The 26,279-nt window shown below is 47.2% G+C and overlaps 1 protein-coding gene across 1 annotated transcript in view; it reads right to left on the reverse strand.

Annotated features, from left to right (window-relative positions):
- Positions 1 to 24,831, reverse strand: part of CDK8 (cyclin dependent kinase 8) — a 102,912-nt gene extending 78,081 nt beyond the window's left edge. The window contains exon 1 of the mRNA XM_088460282.1: positions 24,597 to 24,831. Within this exon, the coding sequence (XP_088316408.1) occupies positions 24,597 to 24,724 (128 nt within the window). The 5' untranslated portion in view covers positions 24,725 to 24,831. The remainder of the gene's footprint in view (positions 1 to 24,596) is intronic.
- Between the last annotated feature and the right edge of the window lie 1,448 nt (positions 24,832 to 26,279).

Below are 26,279 nucleotides of genomic sequence, written 5' to 3' on the forward strand. Positions count from 1 at the left end.
TATAGACTTTAGACCCAGACTACGCCTCCTTTGCACTAAGGGGCTCGTGTCTGAAAAAGTCAATAATGTCACCGTCATCAGACGTCATGTCTTTACCCGTCTGAGACCCGAAAGGCCGTTTAGAAGGCCGAAATGGTGACTCCCCCTGTAAAACGTCCATCAGGTGCTATACCATTTGGACAATAAATTCACCCACACAGGCTCCTGCGAGACCTGGGGGGGGCGAAAAACAGGATACACTGGGGTACCATCAACTGTCCAGGGACCCCTGCATGTGATGAGACCACCACAGGCTGCGATAACCCCTTGGGGAAACGCAGGGGGCGTTGCCCACAAAGGCTGTAAGCATCTTAGCCAGCCAAGGGCGGTCCCCTTTTTTGTGCAGACACAGTGACAGAAATGGGGCGTGATATATAATACAACATGCCTTCCATAAACCCTCAGCGTCTACATATCCCTCCGCTAACTGCACATGATATCAGTACATTATAGCTGGAAGAGGATATCCTCGTTCACTTTCCGACATGAGGAGTGTGAACGGAGCGTATGTGACCTCCCACACAGAAAAACCACGTTTACTGTGAGGTAATAAACACCCTGCGACACCGCACCGCAAGGGCTGTAGCAGAAGAACAGGGATAGGAAAAGGCTGACAGTCAGAAATGAAAGTACAGGCAAACAGCGCTAGCATTTAAGTCACATACAATGCACAGATAACATCCTGCATTACAGGCACTGCAATCAACGACACAGACCAGAGCCTGGTAAGAAACAGTGCTGCATACACTGACCTTAATTGAAGGAGAGGTATGCGGGGGACCCGGACCGCAATAGCATCTGTATCAGCTTCCAGCAGCGTTTGCCATCCCCAGCACATGTAGTGAGAAAATGGCCACCGAGGAGCAGAGAGAAGGCAGGGCCCGGGGGAGGACACAGCCCACTCAGACCGCTGTGGAATGGCACTGTGCAGCGGGGGAGACGCCGGCTGTGAGACAGGGAAGGCGTTCTCCCCTGGCGTGCTATCAACCCCTGGGACGCCGCGCTGTACCTCACATGCTACGGCCCGCTGTCCCTGGTGGTCTAGTGGAAGGCGCAGGATCAGTACCTGGCCCCAAGCGCAGCCGGTCCCCAGGGAGCCCCCTGCCTGGGGACCAAACAGGACTGTGTTACTGGCGGGTGCCCACCGCGGGACCCCGCCGCTTACCTTGTTCCCCGTGCATCCGGCCACAGTCCAGGTAGCCGGGGATCACCGCTAGCTGTGACCCCCAGCTACCTACCAGCATCCCCGGATCGGTACCGGCCTTCTGGTACCGGCGGGGTGTAGGAGTGACAGCATGGACGTCAATACTGACTGTCCTATGCTGGAGCACTCTAGTTGTGCAGCCACAGCTGCGAAAAAATATTCAGGGGCCTTAAAAAGACCCCCCTCTGTACGGTGCGACTGGTCCGGCCAGGCACCTACAGAAACTGAGTGGCCTGAGGCTCGGGGGCGGGGTATAGGAGAGGGACCCCAGTGCATCCTGGGAGGCTGAAAATTTAACTCTGTGGTGCCTGGATGTCTGCCGCCATCGCCTATACCCCCAAGGTATCCTGTGGAACCCTATGGACCCTGAAGTAGAAAGCCCTACCATAATCCCATACGCACATTAAATCATACCTATAATATACAAGACGCACAGCGCACAGTTGCGCTGTTTATTAAAACACTCTGCACATCAAACGCACCACGCATAGTAGCGACTGTACGATACCCCGTGTACAGCGCTGTTATGATTATTAGCATTGTGCGTCTGCCACTGCCCCAGGTTAAAAGTCCTCATCATACAAATACGTACATTTATTACTACATATAATATGAACAACCCCACAAAGCACGTACCATGGTGTACTCCACAAACATGTAGACGCACAACGCATACTAGCGTCTTTTCTTAATATCCCCACACCGACACACTGCATACTTGCACATAAAGGTTCCCTAGCATTAAGGTTAATATTAGTGGTTTTACTTATCAAGTCTATTGTGAAATACATATATTTGGTATCCAAGGTTTAGTACAACATCATAAGCAGACCATGTTTGGTGCCATTCTAAACCACTGTTTAGATGCAGACTTCCGGTTCCATCGGCAAGAAGTCGCAACATGCGTCTGCGAATTATGGATCATAGAGAGATTCTGAGCGTATCCTGGTAAAATACAATGGCGTTCTATGGGAAAGGTTAGAAGTATGTAGTATATTATTCTGCAGTTTTAACTTGTGTCTTTCAATACCTGTGTTTTAATAGTCCTTATACACCGAGTGGCCGCATCAGTAAGATAAGATAATCCCGGAGATTTACATGCACAACAGTCCCTAGAGCTTACAGAGAACGGTGCGCAAATGAAAAATCATCCAGTGAGCAGCAGATCTGTTGGGAAAAATAATATGAGATATGGTAAGAACTTACCCTTGTTATCTCTATTTCTACGAAGTCCATAGGGTTCCACAGGATACCTTGGGGTATAGGTGTGACGTCAGTGATCGGGCACCATAGAGTTCAGCTTTTCAGCCTCCCAGGATGCACTAGGTCCCCCTCCTATACCCCGCCCCCGAGCCGGCACCTCAGTTAGTTACCAAGCCATAGGCCGGAGGAGGAGAAGGAAGAGAAAGAAAAAAAGATCTGGACACACACAAGAATCACATTCTCACCAGAGGGAGACGGAAAAAACGGTGACCAGAGCAAAGCCCATCTGCAGCACAGGTGCGACAGGGCGGGAGTCTTGTGGAACCCTATGGACTTCGTAGAAATAGAGATAACAAGGGTAAGTTCTTACCATATCTCATATTTTCCACTTCAGGGTCCATAGGGTATCCACAGGATACCTTGGGGATGTCCCAAAGCAGTATCCTTTAAGGGTGGGAACGCTCCTGTGCAAAAAGGAGAATCCGCCGCCCGAAGGAAGCATCCTGAGAGGCGAAGGTGTCAAACCTGTAATACCTCACAAAGGTATGGACAGAGGACCACGTAGCAGCCTTGCAGATCTGAACTGCAGAGGCACCACGTCGAGCTGCCCACGAAGGACCCACAGACCTAGTGGAATGAGCCTTCAAGCGAAGGAGGAACCGATAGGCCTTCATGAAGATAAGCTTCAGAAATAGCCATACGGATCCAGGCCGCCAAAGTTTGCTTTGAGGCAGGCCAACCCTTTTTACGGAAGCCATAGAGGACAAACAAAGCGTCCGACTTCCTAGACGAAGAAGTGCGGTCAACATAAGTCCTTAAGGCCCGCACAACATCCAAAGAGGCCTCACCCACGGAAAGACCCGGTGAGTTAAAGGCCGGAACAACGATTTCCTCGTTAACATGAAACTGGGAAACAACTTTGGGAAGAAACTCGGGCCGAGTGCGGAGCACTGCCCTGTTCCCATGAAAAACCAAGAAAGGGGGTCTACAAGAAAGAGCCCCCTAACTCAGAAACACGTCTGGCCGAAGCAATAGCCAGAAGGAAAACAGTCTTAGCTGTTAACCATTTAAGATCCACTGAGCCCAGTGGTTCAAACGGCGGTCCCTGGAGAGCACTCAGGACCACAGCCAAATCCAAAGGCGCCAGAGGTGGAACAAAGGGCAGCTGAATGCGGAGAACACCTTGCATAAAGGTGCGCACATCCGGGATTGTAGCAATCCTACGGTGAAACCAGACAGGGCCGAAACCTGGCCATAGCCGGCCGTGCTGCCCCCCCCCGCAAGGGAATAAACGGACTTCAGGCAGATTTCCACCTTGCGGTCCGTAGCATCCTTAAGGGAGGACATGGATGGCATCGGCAATGTGGCACTACGGACAAGACGGGTCACGTGAGAATCCACCTGTGGAGGGGATTCCCACTTTGCAAAATAATTATCAGCGAACGGATAAGCCACCGCCAGGCGCCTCTGCGGCTGGTATCTTTTGCCAGGCTGTTTCCACGTCTCCTCTAAAGGGTCCACTAACTGACCCGAAAGAGGAAAGACTGTGGCATCGCCCTTCACATCCTTGAAAAAGGCATACTTAGATTTAGCCGCTGGGGGAACTTCGTCCTCAATCACCAAGGCTGTGCGGACTGCCCGAATAAGTCCAGGAATATATACTTTGGACTTAGCATCAGCGTCCTTAGTATGGAGAGGTTCCTGATCATAAGGATCCAGAATCTCCCCATCATCAGACGTCCCCTCGTCATCCTCATAAGGAGCCGACAGAGACGCCACCGGCCTTTTATGTGGCCGCATCACAGACTCCCCTTGTAACACATCCGACAAGTGCTGTACAGAACTCGTCAGGGAGTTAACCCACGCCGGCTCCAGAGAAACCGGGAGCGGGGAAATAGGGAGACTGTGGGGTACCACCAATTGTCGTGGGAAACCCTGCATGGGTGACGACACCACTGACTGCTGGGACAAACCCATCGGTGTAAACGCGGGCTGCGGAGCTAACTGGCCCACTAAGGCTGTAAGTGCCTGAGCGAAACAAGCCCAGGGCGGCTCCTGTACCGGTGCTGTAACCGTAAGAGGCCGCGCCATGGACAAACACTGCCGGCAGAGGCCCTCCGTGCTACCCTCCCCCTCCGCTAACGGTACTTTATACGTAGTACACTGTAGCCGGAGGCATGATGGCACCACGTATGTGACCCCTCTCACCAATTATATATTAAATAGGCGAGAGCCACCCTGCAGCACCGCACCGCAAGGGCTTAGCAGAAAGAACAGGGACAGTAATAAAGCTGACAGTTAGAAGAAAAGTTACAGGCAGCAGCGCTAGCACAGTCACATACAATGCAAAGAAAAATCAATTCCTGCACTAACAGCGCTGATCACTCAACTACACAGACACAGGGCCTGGTAGGACACAGCGCAGCATACACAGACCTGACCCAAATCGGAGGAGAGGTATGCAGGGGGACCCAGACCACGATGCTTCCGTCCAGGCTTCCAGCAGCGTTCACCATGCGTTTCAGAGAAGATGGCCGCCGAGGAGCAGAGAGGAGGCTGGCCTGGGGGAGGAGCGCTGCCACAGGACCAGTCGGCAGCGTGCAGAGAGGGCTGTGTGCAGCGGGGGAGGCGCCGGCTGTGAGACAGGGAAGGCGCGCTCCCCTGGCATGCATTTAACCCCTGGGACGCCGCAGCGCTACCGCTCTGCTGCGGTCCGCGGTCCCAGGGGGTAGTGGAAGCGCAGGTTGGTCGCCTGGCTCCACGCTGCAGCCAGTCCCCAGGGAGCCCCCTGCCTGGGGACTTAGGACCATGTGATCAGCGGGGACCCACCGCGGGACCCCGCTGCTTACCTCTGTCCCCCTTGAATCCGGCCATGGTCCAGAACATCTGGGGTCACCGCTAGCTGTGACCCCAGATGCTCACCAGCATCCCCGGATCGGTACCGGCGTTCTGGTACCGGCGGGGGTGTAGGGAAGACAGCATGGACGTCAGGACTGACTGTCCATGCTGTACATCCAGATGTGCAGCCACAGCTGCATAGAAGAAAGCTTCAGGGGCTCTTCTAGCCCCCACTCCGACAGGTGCACCCGACTCCGGCCTATGGCTTGGTAACTAACTAAGGTGCCTTGGCTCGGGGGCGGGGTATAGGAGGGGGACTAGTGCATCCTGGGAGGCTGAAAAGCTTAACTCTATGGTGCCCGATGACTGACGTCACACCTATACCCCAAGGTATCCTGTGGATACCCTATGGACCCTGAAGTAGAAATACCAAGTTAATGAGAGAGGTCGCAGGAGAATGGCCAGACTGGTTCAAGCTGACAGAAAGGGCACAGTAACTCAAACAGGTGACAGCAGTGGCGTGCAGAAGAGCGTCTATGAACACACAGCATGGTGATCCTTGAAGTGGATGGGCTGCCGCAGCAGAAAGCCAGGATTGGAATTTGGTGTAAAACCACTGAATCCACAGATCTATCGAGCCGTGTGTCAATGGTTCAGGCTAGCGGTGGTGTTGTAGTGTGGGGAATATTATCTTAGGCACATATTAGACACCTAAATGCCAGTTGAGCATTGTTTAAATCTAACACCCTGAGCATTGTTGCTGTCTATGTATATTCCTTTATGATCACAGATTACCCATCCTCTAATGTAGGGACGGTGGGCAATAAGTTGCCCTCCAGCTATTGTTGAACTACACATCCCAGCATGCCTTGCAACAGTTTTAGCATAGCCAAACAGCAAAACTGTGGCAAGGCATGGTGGGATGTGTAGTTCTACAACAGCTGGGGGCCGTTTATTGCCCAAACTTACGAGTCCAATGGGGAATTCCAGTAGTATAACACACTTTGTCACAAAGCACACATCACCTGTAGCCATTTCCATGAATAAAGCAATGGGTTTAGTATACTCCAATTGCCTCCGCGGTCACCAGATCGAAATTCTATAGCACCATGTGGTGGAGTCTATTCTCCCTGTCAGCAGCGCTTGGGGGCTGCCCGGCGTGTCCGTAAGTGCAGAGCACGCCCCCAAGAGTGACGGAAAGGGTGACGCATCTTATAGACATGTCCCCTTTTCAATGCCCACGCCCCCTTTTCAGGCGCGGCAGTGCCTTCTCTAGCTCCGGCGCCCCTGCCTGCCGTCGGACCTAGAGTGAACACTATAGTAGAGTCGCACGGGAAATGGCGCACTGCGCGTAGTACTTTAGCGCAACTGCAGTAAAGGTGTACATCTGTATGTTTCCAGCACCTTGTTGAATACATGCCACAAAGGTTGAAAGAATTTGTTGATTGAATTGTGGGCGATGCCCCGTTGCAATGTCGTTACACAACAGAAAAGGCGCACCAGATTTCAACCTGAAATCCCGTATCTTTGTTTGCAGCTCCATAAGGGTACAGAAAAAAATAAACACACAATCTCAGGGCTTCCATAAGTGCAGAATATGATCACGTGCATTGCACACAACTGAATTAACCCGAAAGAATTTAAGGTGTTCTCAAGACAAACGTGGTCCTACCGAGTACTAGAAAAGTGTGCCGAATAATAAGTAGACTGTGTGTGTTTCATTTAAATTTAACACCAACAACCCTGGGAGGTCTGAGAGTGTTAAAGTAGGTATATTTACTGATGAGAATCTACTTTGTGTTTTGTTCTGCAATCTAAAATGTTAAAAGTATATGTCCAGTGTGAAACTGGAGTTTAACTGGAGCGTTCCACTGGAACAAATGAGAGATGGTTAACAGAGAGAAAGGTAGGCATATTGTGAGCACGTCAGCGGGTGGTTACCCCCGCTATGTCTGAACGACGAGGTGTGCAGCACAGCAGATGAGCAATATATATCTGCAGATATATTGGTGCATCTGTTGGTTTGTACGGGACACCTGCCGATCACCTGTACACCTGTTGTAGGGACCAGGCAGTAAAATGACCGCTCAACTGAGCGGGCAAATTTAAATGCCCGTACAATTGTGACGTCAGGCCCGACACATCGGGCGGACGCTTGGTGAGTGAATATGCACTAACAAATAGTCAAATAGGTCGGCCAAAGTGTGTACCCAGCATTAGGGCGCCCAAACCATGGACTTATCACACATTTCTGCTCACCACCACAGGAGTCTGCGAGCCAAAGCAGAACAATTGAATTGCTTCCGGTGGGTGCCATCTAGTGCGGGCACGAGAAAACAACTGAATTCCCCCATTGAGTCACTGTCAACGGGTGTGGTATGAAAGATCGACAGTAAGAAGGTCGACCATCATTCTGTAAACATGTATATATGCCAGCAGGGTTAAATGGTCGACACATTGAAAAGGTTGATATTTAACACCGACATGTCGACACTTATTCTTATTTTAGCCTAACCCTGGAAATCATGGTGGAAATGTCGACCATTTGACCCTGTCAACCTAAATAAGTCTACAGAATGATGGTCGACCTTTTGACTGTCGACATTCAGAATGTGTAGACCTTCTGCTGTCGACCAATCAAGGGGTATCCCTGTCAACTTGCTGCGGTGTACTCCAAGTATCTAATTTCCGATGGGAACGTGGGAGAGTTTGAAACGCATTGGGTGTTTGCTGGTGGGTTTAGAGGAAGCCTGGGTCACTATGGGCCTGATTCAGACCCACTCGCGAGCGGCTGTCCGCTCGCAAGTGGGTCGATGTTATGGACTGAGCATGCGCACGACGGAGGGAGCTCCGTCGTGCGCATGCGCCAGACGCGACGAGCGAAGGAAAGTCCTTCGCTCGTTGTGTCCGATCAAAGGGGGCGTGCTGTCAATGTTGATTGACAGCACGCCCCCTTTGGTGGGCGTGCCTCCCTGACAGGGGCGTTCCCACGGGAACGCCTCCCGTCAGAAGCCGGCCCACTGACATCACTAGTGATGTCAGTGGGAGTGATTTTGGCTCTGATAGAGCCAAAATCACTCCGGAGCTTGCGGTTGAAAACCTCAACCGCAGGCTCCGGCTCGCAAATTCGATGGTCGCGATGGTCTCGACCATCGCGACCATCACAATGCACGCTCGTATAGCCCGTGGGTGGTGACCCACAGCTATACGAGCGTCCAGGAGGACGCTCCATGAAAATGGAGCCCGGCCCTCATTCAGAGCGTGCGCTCTGCTCAGAGCGTACGGCTCTGAATGAGGGCCAATGGCTGTTATATAGAGGATTTATTGATTACTTGGCGTGAATTTGTTTCTTTTCTTAATACTCATAATAGTGCTTCCATTGACTTCCTCGACATGACCCTCTTAGCAATTCAGATCATTACTTCAAATTTTCAGAAAGCTTATTTGGGGCTTATTTGCATGTGAACAGTGAACATCACTGAAAAACAAATATTCCCCCAAGGGTCAGTTAAGAGGAATTGTTCTACTCCCGAGGATCTTTGAGGATCAAGGTAGTGAACTACAGATGAAGTTACGTTTGAAGGTATTTCCAGAAGAAAGGCTACATAAAGCCCGTAAAAAAGTAAAAATGATGATCACTTGCTCTGCCCTATGTATAAATAATGGGCCCAATATGAGAGAAAAAAAAAAAATCACATCCAGAGGATTTTTTTTTCCCGAAATATAATTATTCACTTTAAATCAAGAGGAGCATAAACAAAAAAACTAATCCATTGAGAACGTGCATTCCAGATGTACTGTGAGATCTACACAAAGAACAGAAATATTAAGGACTTACTGGCCAATAGCTTTCCGAAACTCCTGGGTCAAACAGGGACTAAACTAAATGAAGTCTTAGATTTCAAGTTGGCTACTAGAAAAACCCTTAAGCTGGGTACACATGGTACGATCTGCACAACCAACGTTATCGCTGAACGATTTCCCTTGAACTTTTCTGTAGTGCAGGACAAACTATACTGGGTGTACACACTGACAGATCTCTATGATAGATATCTTTCAGTGAAGTCATCCTACCACGTCTTTTAACATGCAAATCATGATGAAATAGTCAAAGTCGGCCTACATGTACAGACGACCATAGATCTAGATATTGTCCATGCGGGAACACGCATCATTGGTCGTTCGCTGCATCAAAATGAACGATTTATCGTTGAACAATATAGTTATCGTTAATATAATTCAAGATGATCGTACCATGTGTACGCAGCTTTAGGCCTTTATAAATGTGGGAAGGATCCCTGTGTAACAGACCATTTCCCATAACATCAAGCAGCAATGCAGAAAAGTGCACTATAAAAGAGCTTTATTAATTCGGACTCTAAATTTGGTATATAATGTATGCTTTGCAATGCTACTCCCCTAAACAATATGTGGGTACAACGATTAGACCACTGAAACACAGACTTGCAGAACACTGAGTATAATTTAAGAAAATACAAACTCATAAAAAGCATATTTAATTATGAGCGGAAGCCGTCAGAATAGGTGTCAACAGGAGAAAGCTTAGTTTGCTCACAGCCTATGGAAGTGCCAGCAAAACCTGCCTACAGTAATAGGATGAAAAATGCGCTGGCAGCTTGTGGCTGATTGAACAGGACCCTAAAAGTCTCAGGGGTCTATTTACTAAGCAGTGTTAGGAGACAGAGTGAAAAGTGATAAGAAAGTGATAAGGTGCCAGCCAATCTGCTCCCAACTGTCATTTTTCAAATACAGCCTGTGAGATGACAGTTGGGAGCGGATTGTCTGGCACCTTATCACTCTGTCTCCTAACACTGCTTAGTAAATAGACCCCTTAAAGTTGTAGGAGCAGACACAGACTAACATTTGCACAAGGGGGAGACAGATTCAAACGTCTTTGTAAGCAACAATTTCTGTGTGTTCTTAATCTAGGGAATCTTTTTTCCAGAGGGGTTAAATGAAGCTACTGAACAGTGTGATAAAATAGTTTCTGGTCTGAGGAATAGATAAAGAAAGACCTAGAATTAATTTTCTACTGATGTTCTCCCCCCTCCTTGTTTCCAGTTTTAGTTTGATCATTGAGTTCTATAAAGATTATAATGGCCCCAACACATATTTGGAGTATGAATTTAATATGTTATATAATTAACTAGCGACCAGCCCCAGCGTTGCACGGAAGCAATATGACTTTACAGCGATAGTAATTTTCCCTCCTGACAGCAAGATGAAAAGATTATGGCTGGTACGCATGTAAAAGATTTTCTGTCCAACTATCCAACTAGTTGATTGGTTGGAATAAAAATCTGGTAACGTATGAGAGTAAATGAGGATCAGCAATTTTCTCCTAAATGCCAGAAAACAGATGAAAATGGACGTCAGACAAGTTTGTTAAATGTTTGATCTAAACAATTTGTTCAAACAACAGTTTTTGTCCATTTTCCGGCGTTTGGGAGCAAATTGCTGATTGTCATTTGCTTTCATACCTTACCAGATTGTCATTCCAACCAATCAACTAGTTGGATGGTTGGACAGAAGGTGTATGCACCTTTAGTTTTGGCAAAATGGCCACGTAAAGTTATCCATGAGAAAAAAATAGATGTGGTATAAAAAAGATAGACAGTTAAAAGGCACAGCAAACAGGTCGACATGGTCTAAAAGTCGACACAAAAAAAAAAAGTTATGCTAGACTTTCCATTGATAACTTTTTCTTCGAGGTCCATAGGGTCCACAGGGATAATGTGGTTGGAGTGATCCAGACACCAAACAGTTAAGCTTTCAGCTCCCAAGATGCCTCACAGTCGTCGTCCTCCACATACAGCAGGTAAAAGAAGTATTGAACACCAATATTTTTCTCAGTAAATATGTAATGGGGCTACTGTAATGAAATTTTCACCAAATATCAGCAACAACCCATGCAGTCCACACATGCAAAGAAACAACACCATAGGTGTCCATAAATTGTGTAAGAATATAATATGACAGGGAAAAAAGTATTGAGCACATGAAGAAAGTTAGGTGCAAAAAAGGCATGGAATGCTAAGACACCAGCTGAAATCTCAGTAATTAGAAAGCAATCCTGCCCCTTGTCAGTGCAAATTCATATTAGCTGGTTCAGTCCCAACTGATGGATTATAAAAAGGCGTCTCATTACCAAGGTGTCACACAAGAAACATCTCATGGGTAAAAGCAAAGAGCTCTCTCAAGACCTTTGCAACTTATTGTTGCAAAACATACTGATGGCCATTGGTTAAAGAAGGATTTCTAAACTTCTGAATGTTCCAGTGAGCACTGTTGGGCCCATAATCCGGAAGTGGAAAGATCATCATTCACCATTAACCGGACACGACCAGGTGCTCCTTGCAGGATTTCTGACAGAGGAGTGAAAATTATTATCAGAAGAATTGTCCAAGAGCCAAGGACCACTTGTGGAGAGCTTCAGAAAGACCTGGAATTAGCAGGTACAACCTTTTCAAATAAAATAACAAGTATTGCACTCAACCGCCATGGCCTGTATGCATGCTCACCACGCAAGACTCCATTGCTGAAGAAAAAGCATGTTGAAGCTTGTTTAAAGTTTGCTGCACAACATTTGGACAAGCCTGTGAAATACTGGGAGAATATAGTCTGGTCAGATGAGACCAAAATTGAACTCTTTGGATGCCATAATACACACCATGTTTGGAGGATAAATGGCACTGCACATCACCCCAAAAACACCATACCAACAGTGAAGTTTGGGGGTGGGAACATCATGGTGTGGTGCTGTTCTTCAGCATACCTCATATGATTGAAGGATGAATGGAAAAATTTACAGAGACATTCTTGATAAAAATTTTCTTCCATCTACCAGGAAGCTGAAGATAAAACGAGGGTGAACATTTCAGGAAGACAATGATCCCAAACACACAGCTAAGGACACACTCAATTGGTTTCAGAGAAAGAAAATAAAGCCGCTACAATGGTCCAGCCAGCCAATCACCTGACTTGAATCCAACTGAAAATCTATGGAAAGAACTAAAGATCAGTGGGCCCGATTCAGACCCGGTCGCAAGCGCTGAGCGCTCGCAACCAGGTCGATGGCGGCCCAGAGCGCATGCACACGACGGAGCCGGCTCAGTTGTGCGCATGTGCGAGACCCGGATAGCGAGGGCAATCAGTCACCCCCGGTCTCGCACCAAAGGGGGCGTGCTATCGATGTTGAGTGACAGCACACCCCCTTTGGTGGGCGGGTTGGGGGGGTGGCTGCCCAGACGGAGGCGTTCCCATGAGAACGCCTACCGTTTGGGGGCGGCCCCACTGACATCACAAGTGATGTCAGTAGGAGAGCTTTCGGCTCTGTTTGAGCCGAAAGCTCTCTAGGGCTTGCGGCCACGAGACCCTACCATAAGGGTCTCGTCGCAAGCCCGATGGTCAAGACCATCGCGACCATCATCCTGGCCGCTCGCATTAGCGCTCTGTCAGAGCGTCCGGGCCAGAGTTCATAGAAGAGGCCCATGGAATCTTTGAAGACTGCTTGTGTGGAAGAATGGGCCAAAATCACACCTGAGCAATGCATGCGACTAGTTTCTCCATACAGGAGGCGTCTTGAAGCTGTTATTACCAGCAAAGGCTTTTGTACGAAGTATTAAATAAATTTCAGTAAGCGTGTTCAAAACTTTTTCCCTGTGTTATTTCACATTATTACACATAACTTAATTTATGGACATCTATGGTTTGATTTCTTTGCATGTTTGGATTGCATGGTTGTTGCTGACATTTGGTGAAAATTTCATTACAGTAGTCCCATTACAAAAATATATACTGAGAAAAATGTTGGTGTGTTCAATACTTATTTTACCCGATGTATACCCCGCCCCCAGGCATTCAGTTCTGTAAACAAGCCCAGGCAGGAGAAGGAAAGAGGAGAAGGACGAACAATCGTACACCAGAAACTCTCAGAAATTAGGGAATCCGTGACCGAAAGAAAAATTACCCAATGCAGCCAGGTGAGTCAGAGTGGGTGCCCTGTGGACCTCGAAGAAAAATAAAACGTTATCAATGGTAAGTCTACCATAACTTATTTCCTTCTTCAGGGTCCATAGGGATCCACAGGGATACCATGGGGATGTCCTAAAGAAGTTCCCGTAAGGGTGGGGGACACTCTTGAGCAGAAAAGAAAACTTGTCACCCAAAAGGAAGCATCCTGAGTGGCAAAAGTATCAAAGGCGTAAAACCTAAGAAAAGTGTGCACAGGGCTGCCTTGCACAATTGTTCAACAGAGGCACCTTGACTAAACGCCCACGATGGCCCCACAGACCGGGCAGAATGTGCTGTCGCCATGTTTGGAACAAGGAGATCAGCCTGTGTGTACACCTGAGAGATAGTTATGCGTAACCATTGAGCCAGAATCTGTTTGTTAGCTGGCCATCCTCGTTTGTGAAATCCATATAGCACAAAAAGAGCATCTGATTTTCTAACAGCTTGTATGCTCCACACACATACATACATATATATACATACATATATATACACATATATATATATACATACATATATATATATATATATATATATATATATATATATATATATATATATACACACATACATACATACATACACACGGAGAACACTAACCGCATCCAGGGAGGCTTCACATACAGAAAGGTCTGAAGACTGAAAAGCTGGAACCACAATCTCTTCATGCACATGAAAACAGGACACTACCTAAGGAAGGAAATCCCACCTTGTACAGAGAACAGCTCTATCTTGGTGAAAAATCAAAAATGGGTAGCGACAAGAAAGCACTGCCGAATCAGAAACACTGCATGCTGAAGAGACAGCGAGGAGGAAAATTATATATATATCTACGCTGTCAACCATTTCAAATCAACAGAGTCCAGAGGTTCAAATGGAGGGACTTGTAGCCCCTTGAGAACCAAAAGACAAATCCCACGGTGCAATCGGTGGGACAAAGGGTGAGTGGACTCAGAGAACCCCCTGAAAGAAGATTCTAACTTCCGGCAAAGAAGCAATTTTTCTCTGGAACCAGACATACAGTGCAGAAACCTGCACTCTCAGGGTGGCCAGGCGGAGACCAGGGTCTAACCCAGCCTGGAGAAAAGCAAGTACCCGGGAAACCCTAAAAACCTTAGGGTCATACTTTCTGTGGGAACACCATTTACCAAAAGACTGCCCAACTATGTAATAGATGCGAGCAAAGGAAGGTTTTCGTGCCCTAAGCATCGTTTGAATCACAGAGCTGGAGAAACCATTGGCTCTTAAGATAGAAGACTCAAGAGCCATGCCATCAAAGACAGACGGGGTAAGTCCAGATGAAGGCAGGGACCCTGCGTTAACAGAGCTGGCCATAGAGGAAGAGGAAACAATGTCTATGGATAATTCCGTATGTTAGTGAGCCAATGATGTCAGGGCCACGCAGGAGCCACTAGTATTACAGTTCCCCCTGGGTGGAGAGCCCACTCTACGGTGTATATGTCCTGATGACTTAGGAAGTTTGCATCCCAGTTGAAGACTCCCGGCATGAATATTGCCGAGATAGCCGGAAGATGACGCTCTGCCCGGGATCAGAATGTATGTCATTTCCCTCATGACTGCGTGACTTCGTGTGCCTCCTTGTTGATTGAGATAGGCTACTGTGGTCGCGTTGTCGTACTGGACCTGGACCGGCCTGTCCTGGAGCAAGTCCTGTCCCATGATGAATGCTTTGTATACTGCTCGAATATCCAAAATGTTTATGGGCAGATGACTTTCCTGATTTGTCCATCTTCCCTGAAAAGGTGTGATGACTTGTCACTGCCCCCCATCCATGAAGACTGGCGTCCATGGTGAGAAGCACCCAATTTGGAATCCAGAATGGGAGCCCTTTGTCTAGATAATCCTTTTGTAGCCACCACAAGAGAGAGACTAACCTCTGGAGTGAGAAGGATCCTCTGGGACTTTATTAGAGGATACTGCCCATTCCACAGGGAGATCATTTTTGCAGAGGCCTGGAGTGGAACAGAGCATATTCCACCATGTCGAAGGTGGATACCATTGTCCCCAGGACCTGCATCGCTGATAAAATTGATATCCTTCGATTACGTAGCATTTTGTGAATTCGCAATGATAAGGCCACAATCTTGTCCTCTGGCAGAAACACCCTTTGTGCCTGAGAATCCAGATGTCCCCAGATGAACCATCTGCTGTGTTGGAGAAAGTGGATTTCTTCCAATTGATGATCCAGCCATGCGTCTGTAGACAGGCCAAGGTCAGTTGGAGATTGTGTTGTAGAACAGCTGGAGACTGTGCCAATATCAGAATGTCGTCCAGATATGGTAGTATTCAGATTCCCTGATGCCTGAGGTAGGCCATCATAACCGCCGTTATTTGGTGAAGACCCGAGGGGCCATTGATAGACCAAAGGGCAGTGCCCGAAATTGGTAATGTTGTTGCAGGACAGCAAAACTTAAAAATTGCTGGTGGGATGGCGTAAAAGAGGAACATGCAGATACATATCCTGAATGTCCAGAAAAGCCATAAAGTCCCCAGGTGCCATTGTCAAAATAATTGACCGAAGAGTCGCCATACAGAACTTGGGTACACGGATGAACTTGTTGAGGGTTTTCAGATTAATAGGGCGATGAGACTCACTCTGTTTCTTAACCAAAAATAGATTGGAATAACCACCCCTTCCTTGTTGACCCACAGGAACCGGGATTATCACCCTGGCCCGCAGCAGGGAGTAAAGAGCCTCCTGGAGGCTGCCTAGACTTCAACGTTGCTGTTGATGGCAGACCTGCAGATTCTGAAGCTGCCAGAGTAGCCGTTATCAGAACTAACTCTGCTCCAAAAAGTATATTCCCAAAAAAAAGGTAAGGATTCCAGAGCCTTCTTCCCTACGAGCAACAACCGAAGCTGACGATTCTTTAGAAGCCAGGAGCCCAGCATCTATTGCAGCTTCTTCCAAATAGGAGGCCGCTTCCCGTATGTGGGAGATATATGTCAGCTGTTCTCTGGTAGCATTTGGTAGAGCATCTTCCAATGCCCCTGTCCATTCTTCAACAGCCTTTGCTACCCAAGCCCCATCCATAACTGGTCGAGTAACAGCTCCAGATGATGAAAATACCGCTTTAAGAAACATTTCAATTTTCTTATCTGTAGGATCTTTAAGAGAAAATGCTGATTGAATAGGCAACGTAGCATTCCTGACTAAGATGTGTCACAAACATCCACAATAGGAGGGATTTCCCACTTAGTACATTCAGTAGCTGGGTAAGGATACAAAGATACTAATCTTTTCGTAACATGGAACCGTTCATCCAGGTTACTCCATGCCTCTTCCAGAAGTTCAGTGAGCTGCTCTGATTTAGGAAACTCAGCTTTTATCACCTTCTGGTATTTAAACACTGGAGCCTTCTTTCTAGGAGCTGGCTCATCATCCTGTATATTTAGGATTGATCTAACTGCCCTCTCACCAAAAAACGAAACATTCACTGTAGAAGTATGGTCCTCCTCTCCCGAGCTAGACCATGAAAAAGAACCCTGCGGATCATCCGATTCCTCTGATGATGTGTCTGAATCTATAAGCTGAGCAGACTGATAAAAAGCTAACCTCCGCTTAGGCGCCTTAGTGACTACCGGTCTGTGCGCAACAGTCAACTGAGCCATACTCTGACTTGAGAGTGCATAAACATCCATCCAGGAAGGATGTATAGAAGGGGCAAACATAGCATGCTGTGGGTACCCCATTAAAGGAGGCAGTGTGGGAGTAGCCAAACGATTCACTAGCTGCGTCATCACCTGAGATAAGGAGGACACCCAAGATGGCCCCTGTACAGGGGCTGATATACTGGACTGTGAGGTGGCTCTTTATAAACAGACAGCACACAAACCATCCTTTAGAAAGTCCTGAGGGGACAAGGTCGCCAAACAGGATTTACATGAAACCAGCACAGGGGCCTCCACCTCCTGTTTCCCTTTACCTTTTGACATATCAATTATAAAAGGTAACAATGCAATGTGATGTGACAGCCTTCTCAAACAACAAGTAAATGTGAAGTACCATGGAAAAACCCCACTCACCTGTAACAGAGGAATGAGGAGAAAAAAAACCAAACAGTGATAGTTATAACTGAGTGTCAGAAAATAAAAGGCAGTATCAACACATCAGCTAGCTAACAGTCACATACAATGCATATACTGTATAATTAAGTTGCCATAGACCCTGTATCAAGTACTCAAAGGCGAGGCTTGGTAGGATATAGAGCACTATATACAGTGCATCCAGGAAGTATTCACAGCACACCGCTTTTTCCACACTTATGTTACAGCCTTATTCCAAAATGAAATAAATTCATTTTTGTCCTCAAAATTCTACACACAATACCACATAATGACAACGTGTAAAAAGTTTGAGATTTTTGTTAATTTAATAAAAAAAAACTAAGAAATCACATGTACATAAGTATTCCCAGCCTCTGCCATGAAGCTCAAAATTGAGCTCAGGTGCATCCTGTTTCCACTGATCATCCTTGAGATATTCCTACAGCTCAGGGAGCGAGAAGAAATCCTTTAGCCGCCCAAACATCGCGGTGTACTGAATAGCTGCGGGAGATCCCTCCCGCAGCCATCATCTCATTGAATTGAATTCGGCCCAATGTGTGTTACATCATTACGAGCGACTCAGAAGCTTTAATTAAATAAATTCACATCGTCTCTGTGACAACTTTACTACCCCCTGGACACTAAGGGGGCGATTAATTTGTTTTTGGACGCCCATAAGTAATGTGAACTCATCAGCCGGGTATGCCAAATGGCGCCAATCACTTATGCTTGTCGCAACCAAATGCACCAGGTTTAGCTTCATATAGCGGCTAAATCCATCTATACAAGGAAAATGCTGTTTGGGCACCCAAAAGTCAGACTTTTTCGCCGATTTCTGCTCAGGAACTCAAGAAGACTTGAGCAGAAATAATGGGTACCCGTGGCACTCGTGCTTGATCAAAGCAACAATTTTAATTGCTCCATCGGGTGCCCATTAGTTACAGCCCAGTGATCACAAAATAAGCGCTATAGCAGTCTTCATGCGCTACAGGCAGTAAAGGGTCTAATTTTTATAAAATGAGCGGGTCCTGCAGGACACACAGTGTGCGTCGCAGCAGCCGGCCCAGTAACATCCTCAGCGTCTCCCAACCAATGACCACAGGCAGCAGCATCTCCTCATCCAATAGCCACCTGAGACCTTAGCCTCCCGGTCATGTGACGCAGCCGGGCATTCTCCCCACATGGATCTCTGAGGTGGAGCTGCCATTTTCCTCCAGCAACTGCCGTTCAATGATACCCTACACCGTATAGGCACTAGCTGACGGTGTGACTCTGTGAACCAGGCCTCCATGCTCAGGTGTGCAGTTAGATGATGGCGGATCCACCCTTCTCCTCCTGGGCCTGATCCTCTGTGTGTCAGACCCCAGCCCGAAGCCGCCATGTCAAGCCAGAGAATCATGGACGGCATCAAGATAGTCTGCAAGGCCACCAACCACGAGATCATGGGCCCCCAGAAGAGGCACCTGGACTGTGAGTAGCCACTCTATGGGGCCAGATCCTGTGTTAACCCATACCCGATGCTTATGGGTTTAGAGTCTTACCTGGGGCTGCCAGAGTGTGGTGGGGCACTCCTTTGCTGTGCAGTGCCAGGGTGGTGCCAATGTGTGGTGATGCCGTACTATGTGATACATGGGGGTACCAGGGTGAACTGAGGCACCTTATACCAAGTGTTCTCCATTGTGTTGTGGGACCCTCATTTTTTCCCCCCGGAGTGTCAATGCACAACTTCTCCCTGCCTTTACCCCGAGCTCTACCCCAACTGCTGCTTGCCCTTAACCCCTTCTACCCCAACTGCTACCTGCCCCCACCCCCATAATGTGATGGGACCCAGAATTTCAAAATGAGGGGTCCCTGTGACCTACAATTTTGTTTTCACTCAGCACAATCACTGCAACCATGCTAAAAATAATTTAATTTATCCCTAAGACACATAGGAGCTTTCCAGAGGTGGATCATGTGACTGGATTTGTGGTAGAGCCGCCTATTCCCAAACTGGCTACAATTACCCTCAGGAGTTTTAATTGTCACAAACAGGGTTACATGAGAAAATGCCAGCAATGACTGAGGGGTGGTGATGCCGGAAAAAGTTGTGGCAAACATCAATGGCAAACATGCTTCCTTGATGTCCCGTGAGCAGAAGATCAGTTTCCTCACTTTCTCCCCGAAGGCTCAGCCCTTAGCCACCTCTTCTCTTGGCAAATGTTGAAATGATTAATCAGTTCCATGCCATCAATTACATCAAGGGCTAGCCTACACTTAGGCAGCTCTCAACTTAGATTAATATATTGATCATGTGTCCTGTTGGACACTGTAAAGCAGTGTAATAGTGATTGCTACCCCCATGCATCACAGAACCACATGGCTACATGCAGAAAAAAGTTTTGAAGTGTGGAACTTCTTTAAAAAGACACACTGGTGTTGGACAAAGTAATTAATAGGGACTATATAGATGTATAATATAATATGGCAATACCTCTGTTGCAGTTGCTTTTACTCAACTAATCGCGTCAGGTTTTATTGCGTTTACACAATGGTCTTTACAGGACTGCAACTTATAGCTAAAGAGACTAGGCAAACAGCATAAGAGTTCATACGGAATCCGCATGTTACACCGCCGGCGCCAGCCCGACGTGGAAGGAAATCCAAATCGTCCGAAAGGTAAGTATTTCCTAACCTAATCTACCCCCTAACCCTAACCCTCCTTTAGGGTGCCTAACCCTAACTTCTCCCCCTGTGCCTAACCCTAATCCCCCCTTTCCCCGCCATCTAAACCTAAGTCCCCCAGGGGGGGGTTGCCTAACCCTAACCCTCCCTCCCCCTAGCCTAAACCTAACCTCCGAGGAGGTGCCTAACCCTAAGTCCCCACCCGGAACCCTAAACCTAACCCTCCCCCCCGCGGCTGTCCGCGCACGGCATCCCTTCAATCGGGATGCCGAGCGTCGGTATCCCGGCGTAGGTTAATTAACCCTCGCCGGGATTCTGTAGTGGAGATGCCGGCGGTTGGCATAGCGACCGCCGGCATCATAAACATATACCGTTCATACTATACAACACTTTTACTATTTGGGACATTGCAGTATGAATATGTACATGTGCTGGCAACTGCTATGTTATCAGTATTCATCCTTATTCGTCCAGAGAGAGGGGGTACTTTTCTGAGACTCCAGTGGAGGAATATTTTTTTCCAAATTTGGACTAATGGCCTAATAGATTTTTTTTTTTTTGTTTGTTAGAAAATAACGCAATTTAAAAGGCACATTACTCAAGTTCAATGCAATCTTTTATCTATGTGCTTACGTATTTTTACTCGTTTATTTTTTACTTTTGACAAACTACACACAAAATACACATTTTCCCAGTTTTCAAGTATACTGCAAACATGCGCTGCTCTTCTATTTTTGCCATCATTTCTGACGGGTATTTGATAGGAGCAAACAATGATATTGCCTCATATGCAACAGCGAGAAACGTGATGGAAATGATCTTTTTACCCTGCAGTCCTACATATCACGTATGCCATTACAACACATGCCATCTATTCCAAACACCTTTTGTTTGCAATAACGGAACACACAAGAAGATTTCCCAGCCGGAGAAACATAACCGGGAATTCAATTCAGTGCGATGCTGTAAAGCCCCAGGAGGGAGCTCCCGATGCTATTCAATGCGCTGCGCTCTTTACTGTGTAGGGAAGCTGTTAAGTCGGAGAATGTAGGTTCTCGCGACTTAACACGGTATTCTCCGACTACAGTGCCAGCCACGAAGCTGTTAGCGCCACGCTAAGCTGGCAAACACTCAGGAGGGTGTGAGAAGAAATGTTTTCGTTGGACCAAACTGCGCTGAATTGAATATCTCTCGGAGCCCTCCCGGGGCTATTCAGCATTGCACTGAATTGAATTTCCCCCATAGTGAGCATACACACATAAAGAGAGAGAAAACCAATTACAGAATATTTCAGGAACATCAGTGTTCTCCCCAGGCTGATTTCTGTGGGCGCATCGCCCAGCAGAAACAGCCCACCGCCCGGCACTTACTCCCGCCGCAGCGGGAGTGGGAGCGCCGCCGCCGATCATGTTCAGGTAATTTCTGGGCTGGGGCCAGTCTGGGGGCACTGCATACGGGGCCAGTCTGGGGGCACTGCATACGGGGCCAGTCTGGGGGCACTGCATACGGGGCCAGTCTGGGGGCACTGCATACGGGGCCAGTCTGGGGGCACTGCATACGGGGCTTAAATCATTATAGCAGGATTTACAACATTTCATTATTGCGAAGGCCCCACCCGGCTACTTCTTGATACCACCCGGCTGGAAAAAATTTCTGGGGAGAACACTGAACATGGTGAAACAAAAGCCACAACACATTGCAGACACATTTGTTTACCCTTTCATTGGATAAACCCCAAATGCAGAAAAGACAAAGTGATAAAAGAAAGTGCAACCCAGCCATGATCCCCTCTACAGTTACAGCTCCCGGGTTAGGCATTCACAGATAGTGTTATGTCAGTGGAGGCTAAGAAGTGAATACATAATCTGGCAATTTAAAAAACAATTACCAACAAAGAACAAATGCAACAACATGTGTACTAACAGATACTGCCACAATGCAACATTACATAAATAGATGTCAATCAGGTTATCATATTCAGGTATGTACATTAATCTCTGTATATTTTAACATGCTGTGACATCATTCCACTTTGTATACAATGTGCAATTGGCTGAGCCCTGAGTGTTTAAATGTAATTTATGTACAATAACCTATTCATTCTCTCTGCACAATGGACCAAAATGAGCCCAGCACAGTATAGATATACAATTGTGTGACATATACCAAGATAGCTAAATATAGTATGTATATTGTTAGCTATGTGTGGTCAGTCTAAAGCAACTACGCAACACAATGAGAGCTAAATATGGGGTGTGTATAAGATATGCAATATGTACAGAAACTATTCAACACATACAATAAAGATATAAATATACTGTGTATGCAATGTGTGGTCAGTCTAAAGCAACTATACAACACAATGAGAGCTATATATGTAATGTGTGGTCAGTGTAATATGTACAGAAACTATGCGACACATACAATGAGGGCTAAATATAGTGTGTATGCAATGTGCGGTCAGTGGAAAGCAACTATCCAACACATACAATGAGAGCTTAATATAGTGTGTATGCAATGTGCGGTCAGTCTAAAGCAACTATTCAACACATACAATGAGAGCTATATATGTAATGTGTGGTCAGTGTAATATGTACAGAAACTATGCGACACATACAATGAGGGCTGAATATAGTGTGTATTCATTGTGCGGTCAGTGGAAAGCAACTATCCAACACATACAATGAGAGATAAATATAGTGTGCAAGCAATGTGCGTGCGGTCAGTGTAAAGCAAATATGCAACATATACGGGTTGGGTACGGGATGTCGGTGCTCGGGATCCTGACGGTCAGAATCCCAACGCCGGCATCCCGACAGGGTTAGGATACAGACACCTGTCGGGCAGTATCCTAACCCTCCCCGATGCCTGAACTTAACCTCCCCACACCCGAAACCTAACCTCCCCCTAGTACCTAATGCAACCTCCCCCCCCCCCCCCTCCTTTGGGATTCCGAAGGTCAGGATGCCGGCGCTGGCATTCTGACTGCTGGAATCCCGCAGGCGGGATAATGACCGCATCCCGACACATACAAAGAGATGAATGTAGTGTATATACAGTATGCAATCCATGGTTAGTGTAATGTACAGAACTGTGTGACATACCAGGATAAATAAATTGTGTACTTACAGTATGCAACATGTGGTCTGTGTAATATTTACAGAAACTAGGTGACATACCAGGAGGGATAAATATATTGTGTATATACAGTGTGCAATGTGTGGTCAATGTAATAAGTACATACCAGGAGGGATAAATATATTGTGTATATACAGTGTGCAATGTGCAATCAGTGTAATATCTGCTGTACAGTATTTAGGCGACATACACCAGGAAGGGGGGGGGGGGTTTAAGTATACTGATACAGTATGGATGCAATGTGTGACCAGTGTAATATCTGCTGTACCGCGTTTAGGCAACATACACCAGGAGGGAGGGTTAAGTATATTGTGTATATACAGTATGGATGCAATGTGTGACCAGTGTAATATCTGCTGTACAGCATTTAGGCAACATACACCAGAGGGAGAGATAAATATATTGCATATATACAGTACGCAATAGGTGCCAGTGTAATATCTGCTGTACAGCAATTAGGCAACATACACCAGAGGAAGAGATAAATATATTGCATATATACAGTACACAATAGGTGCCAGTGTAATATCTGCTGTACAGCAATTAGGTGACATAGCAGGAGGGAGGGATACAAATATTGTGTATATACAGTATGCAATGTGTGGCCAGTGTAATGTGTACAGCAATTAGGTGACATATACCATGAGGGAGGAATAAATATATTGTGTAAATTGCACAGTATGATCAGCAAAACATGTACAGGAACCAGGTGACATATACCAGGAAGGATAATATGTTGTGTATATAGTGTGCAAAATGTGGCCAATGCAATATCTGCTGTACAGCAACCAGGTGACATATACCAGGATGAATAAATATATTGTATACAATGTGTGGTCAGTGTAAAATGTACTGGTACTAGGTGACATACCAGGAGTGATAAATATACAGTATTGTGTATATACAGCATGCAATGTGTGATCAGTGCAATATGTACAGCAACCAGGTGACATACCAGGAGGGATAACTATATTGTATAGTGTGTGGTCAGTGCAATATGTACAGGAACTATGTGACATACACCAAGAGTGAAATATATTGTATACAGTGTTTGTGGTCAGTGCAATATGTACAGGAACTAGACGACATACACCAGGGGTGATAAATATACAGTAATGTGTATATACAGCATGCAATGTGTGGTCAGTGTAATATGTATAGGAACTAGGAGACATATATAACATGTTGCAAAGAACCTCTATGAAGCTAAAATAGAAAATGCTCTGCGTATACCACCCCTATAACAGCACATCCATCAAACAGTAAGAGATCAGTGCAATCTGCCTATGGTGTGTGCCATAAAGGGCCATTCAGGGATCTCCCAGCATCACACGTCCTGCCCTGGAGACCCATGCCAAGCTGGCAACCACGGTGGGGCCCCCGGCCTGCCCAGGGCCCTCACACTTACCCATCTTTCCTCTTGGCTTTGAACACATGACCGTAGGTGCCTCGTCCAACTTTGCAGCCCTCGTACTCGAACAGGTCCTCTACCCGCTCCCGCTCCCCCGTCAGCTTCACCTTGAAGTCATAGTCCATCGTGAGCCGGGGGCATGTGGTGCTGTGCCCGGGGAGAGGGGCCGCACGGTCCGCAGCAGCAGCAGCCGGTCTCTCTCTCACGCACGGCAGCCTGGTGACACCGCCGCTGCTGCCGCAAACACTGTCGTAAAGACGCCGATCCCGCCCCTCGCCGCCGTGTCCCGCCCCCTCCCCGGCACAGGAGCCACATGGGGGTGACCCGGCCTGACCCGGCTGTCGGGGCTCTGTCCTGGCCGGGTGATAGCTCTGCTGTCCCTGTGTTCCTTTACGTTGTTACTCAGCCCGGCCCAGGCTCTGTGCTTCCATTGCTCAGTGTCCCATGTGTATTACATTGTATTATATAGATATATGTCACTGCATAGGTATGTATGGCTATGTATTAAATATATTTGTATAGAAATGTATACATATGTGTTTATGATGTATGTATTTGCACGTAAATATTTATTAATATTAGTGTTTATGTATTGGATCCCTGGCTACATTGCTCAGTTCATACTACCATCAGGTACAGCGCTGACCCTAAAGGATCCTGGACCTCATTCAGAGGCGGTCGTTAGATGCAAGCGGTCGCTCTGAATGAGGGCGGCCGCTTGCATCTTGTAGTGCCGCCTCTTGGTCGATCGCTAAGCTGTGGGTTACCACTCACCACTCAGGGTGATGGTCGCGATGATCAAGACCATCGCGACCATCGGGGCTTGTGACGAGACCCTAAGGTTGGGTCTCGGCACTCACAAGCCCCAGGGAGCTTCCTACTCTGATCGAGCAGGAAGCTCCCCACTGACATCACTGCTGATGTCAGTGGGGCCACCCCCAAACGGCAAGCGTTCGTTAGGGCCACGCCCCCTGCCCGCCTCCCAAACGGGGCGAGCTGTCACTCACCATCGACAGCTCGCCCCCTTTGGTGCGAGACCCCTAGCAACGGAGCGCCCGTCGCTAGCCAGGTCTCGCGCATGTGCACGTCGGAGCCGGCTCCGACGTGCACATGCCCAGTGGGGGAACATCTGAATGACCCCCCCTGTTTTGTATTATTTATGTTTTAACCTTCCGTGAAACAGGTAGAAAATCAACATGACGAACCATGAGGGGTATCTAATACCCCACGCTATACTTCACCATAAGTATACTAATTTAGTATGACATAACATTGATTCTTGTCCCTTAAGGTATAAAAATAAAACAAAATAATACAAACGGAATATACTCTTTAATCTTTTAAGACAAGAAAATAAAAAAGGAGCCAGGAGGGAGATGAAGATGTGAGTGAGGAGAAGGGTGAGGCAGGAATAGGGGGAGATAGAGGAATAAGGAGTGGGATGAGATAGGGGAAGGGTTAGTAGTAAGGGAGGCAGTAAATGTAGTGAGAGAGCGGGTGATGAGAAAAGGGGGGACCATCGGGGAAGCAGCAATGGGTTTAGAAACAAATAAGGGGGTAGTAAGTGTGAGGAAGATGGGAGAACATAAAGGTGCGTATACACTAGACGATGTGTGTATTCAGCTATATTGGCAGCGGCGTGACCCGGAGAGGGTGTCCCGGCATCGGTGAGAGATAACG

This window comes from Taudactylus pleione, unplaced genomic scaffold, assembly GCF_031769625.1.
Source record: "Taudactylus pleione unplaced genomic scaffold, aTauple2 ptg000043l, whole genome shotgun sequence".
Classification (NCBI taxonomy): Eukaryota; Metazoa; Chordata; class Amphibia; order Anura; family Myobatrachidae; genus Taudactylus; species Taudactylus pleione.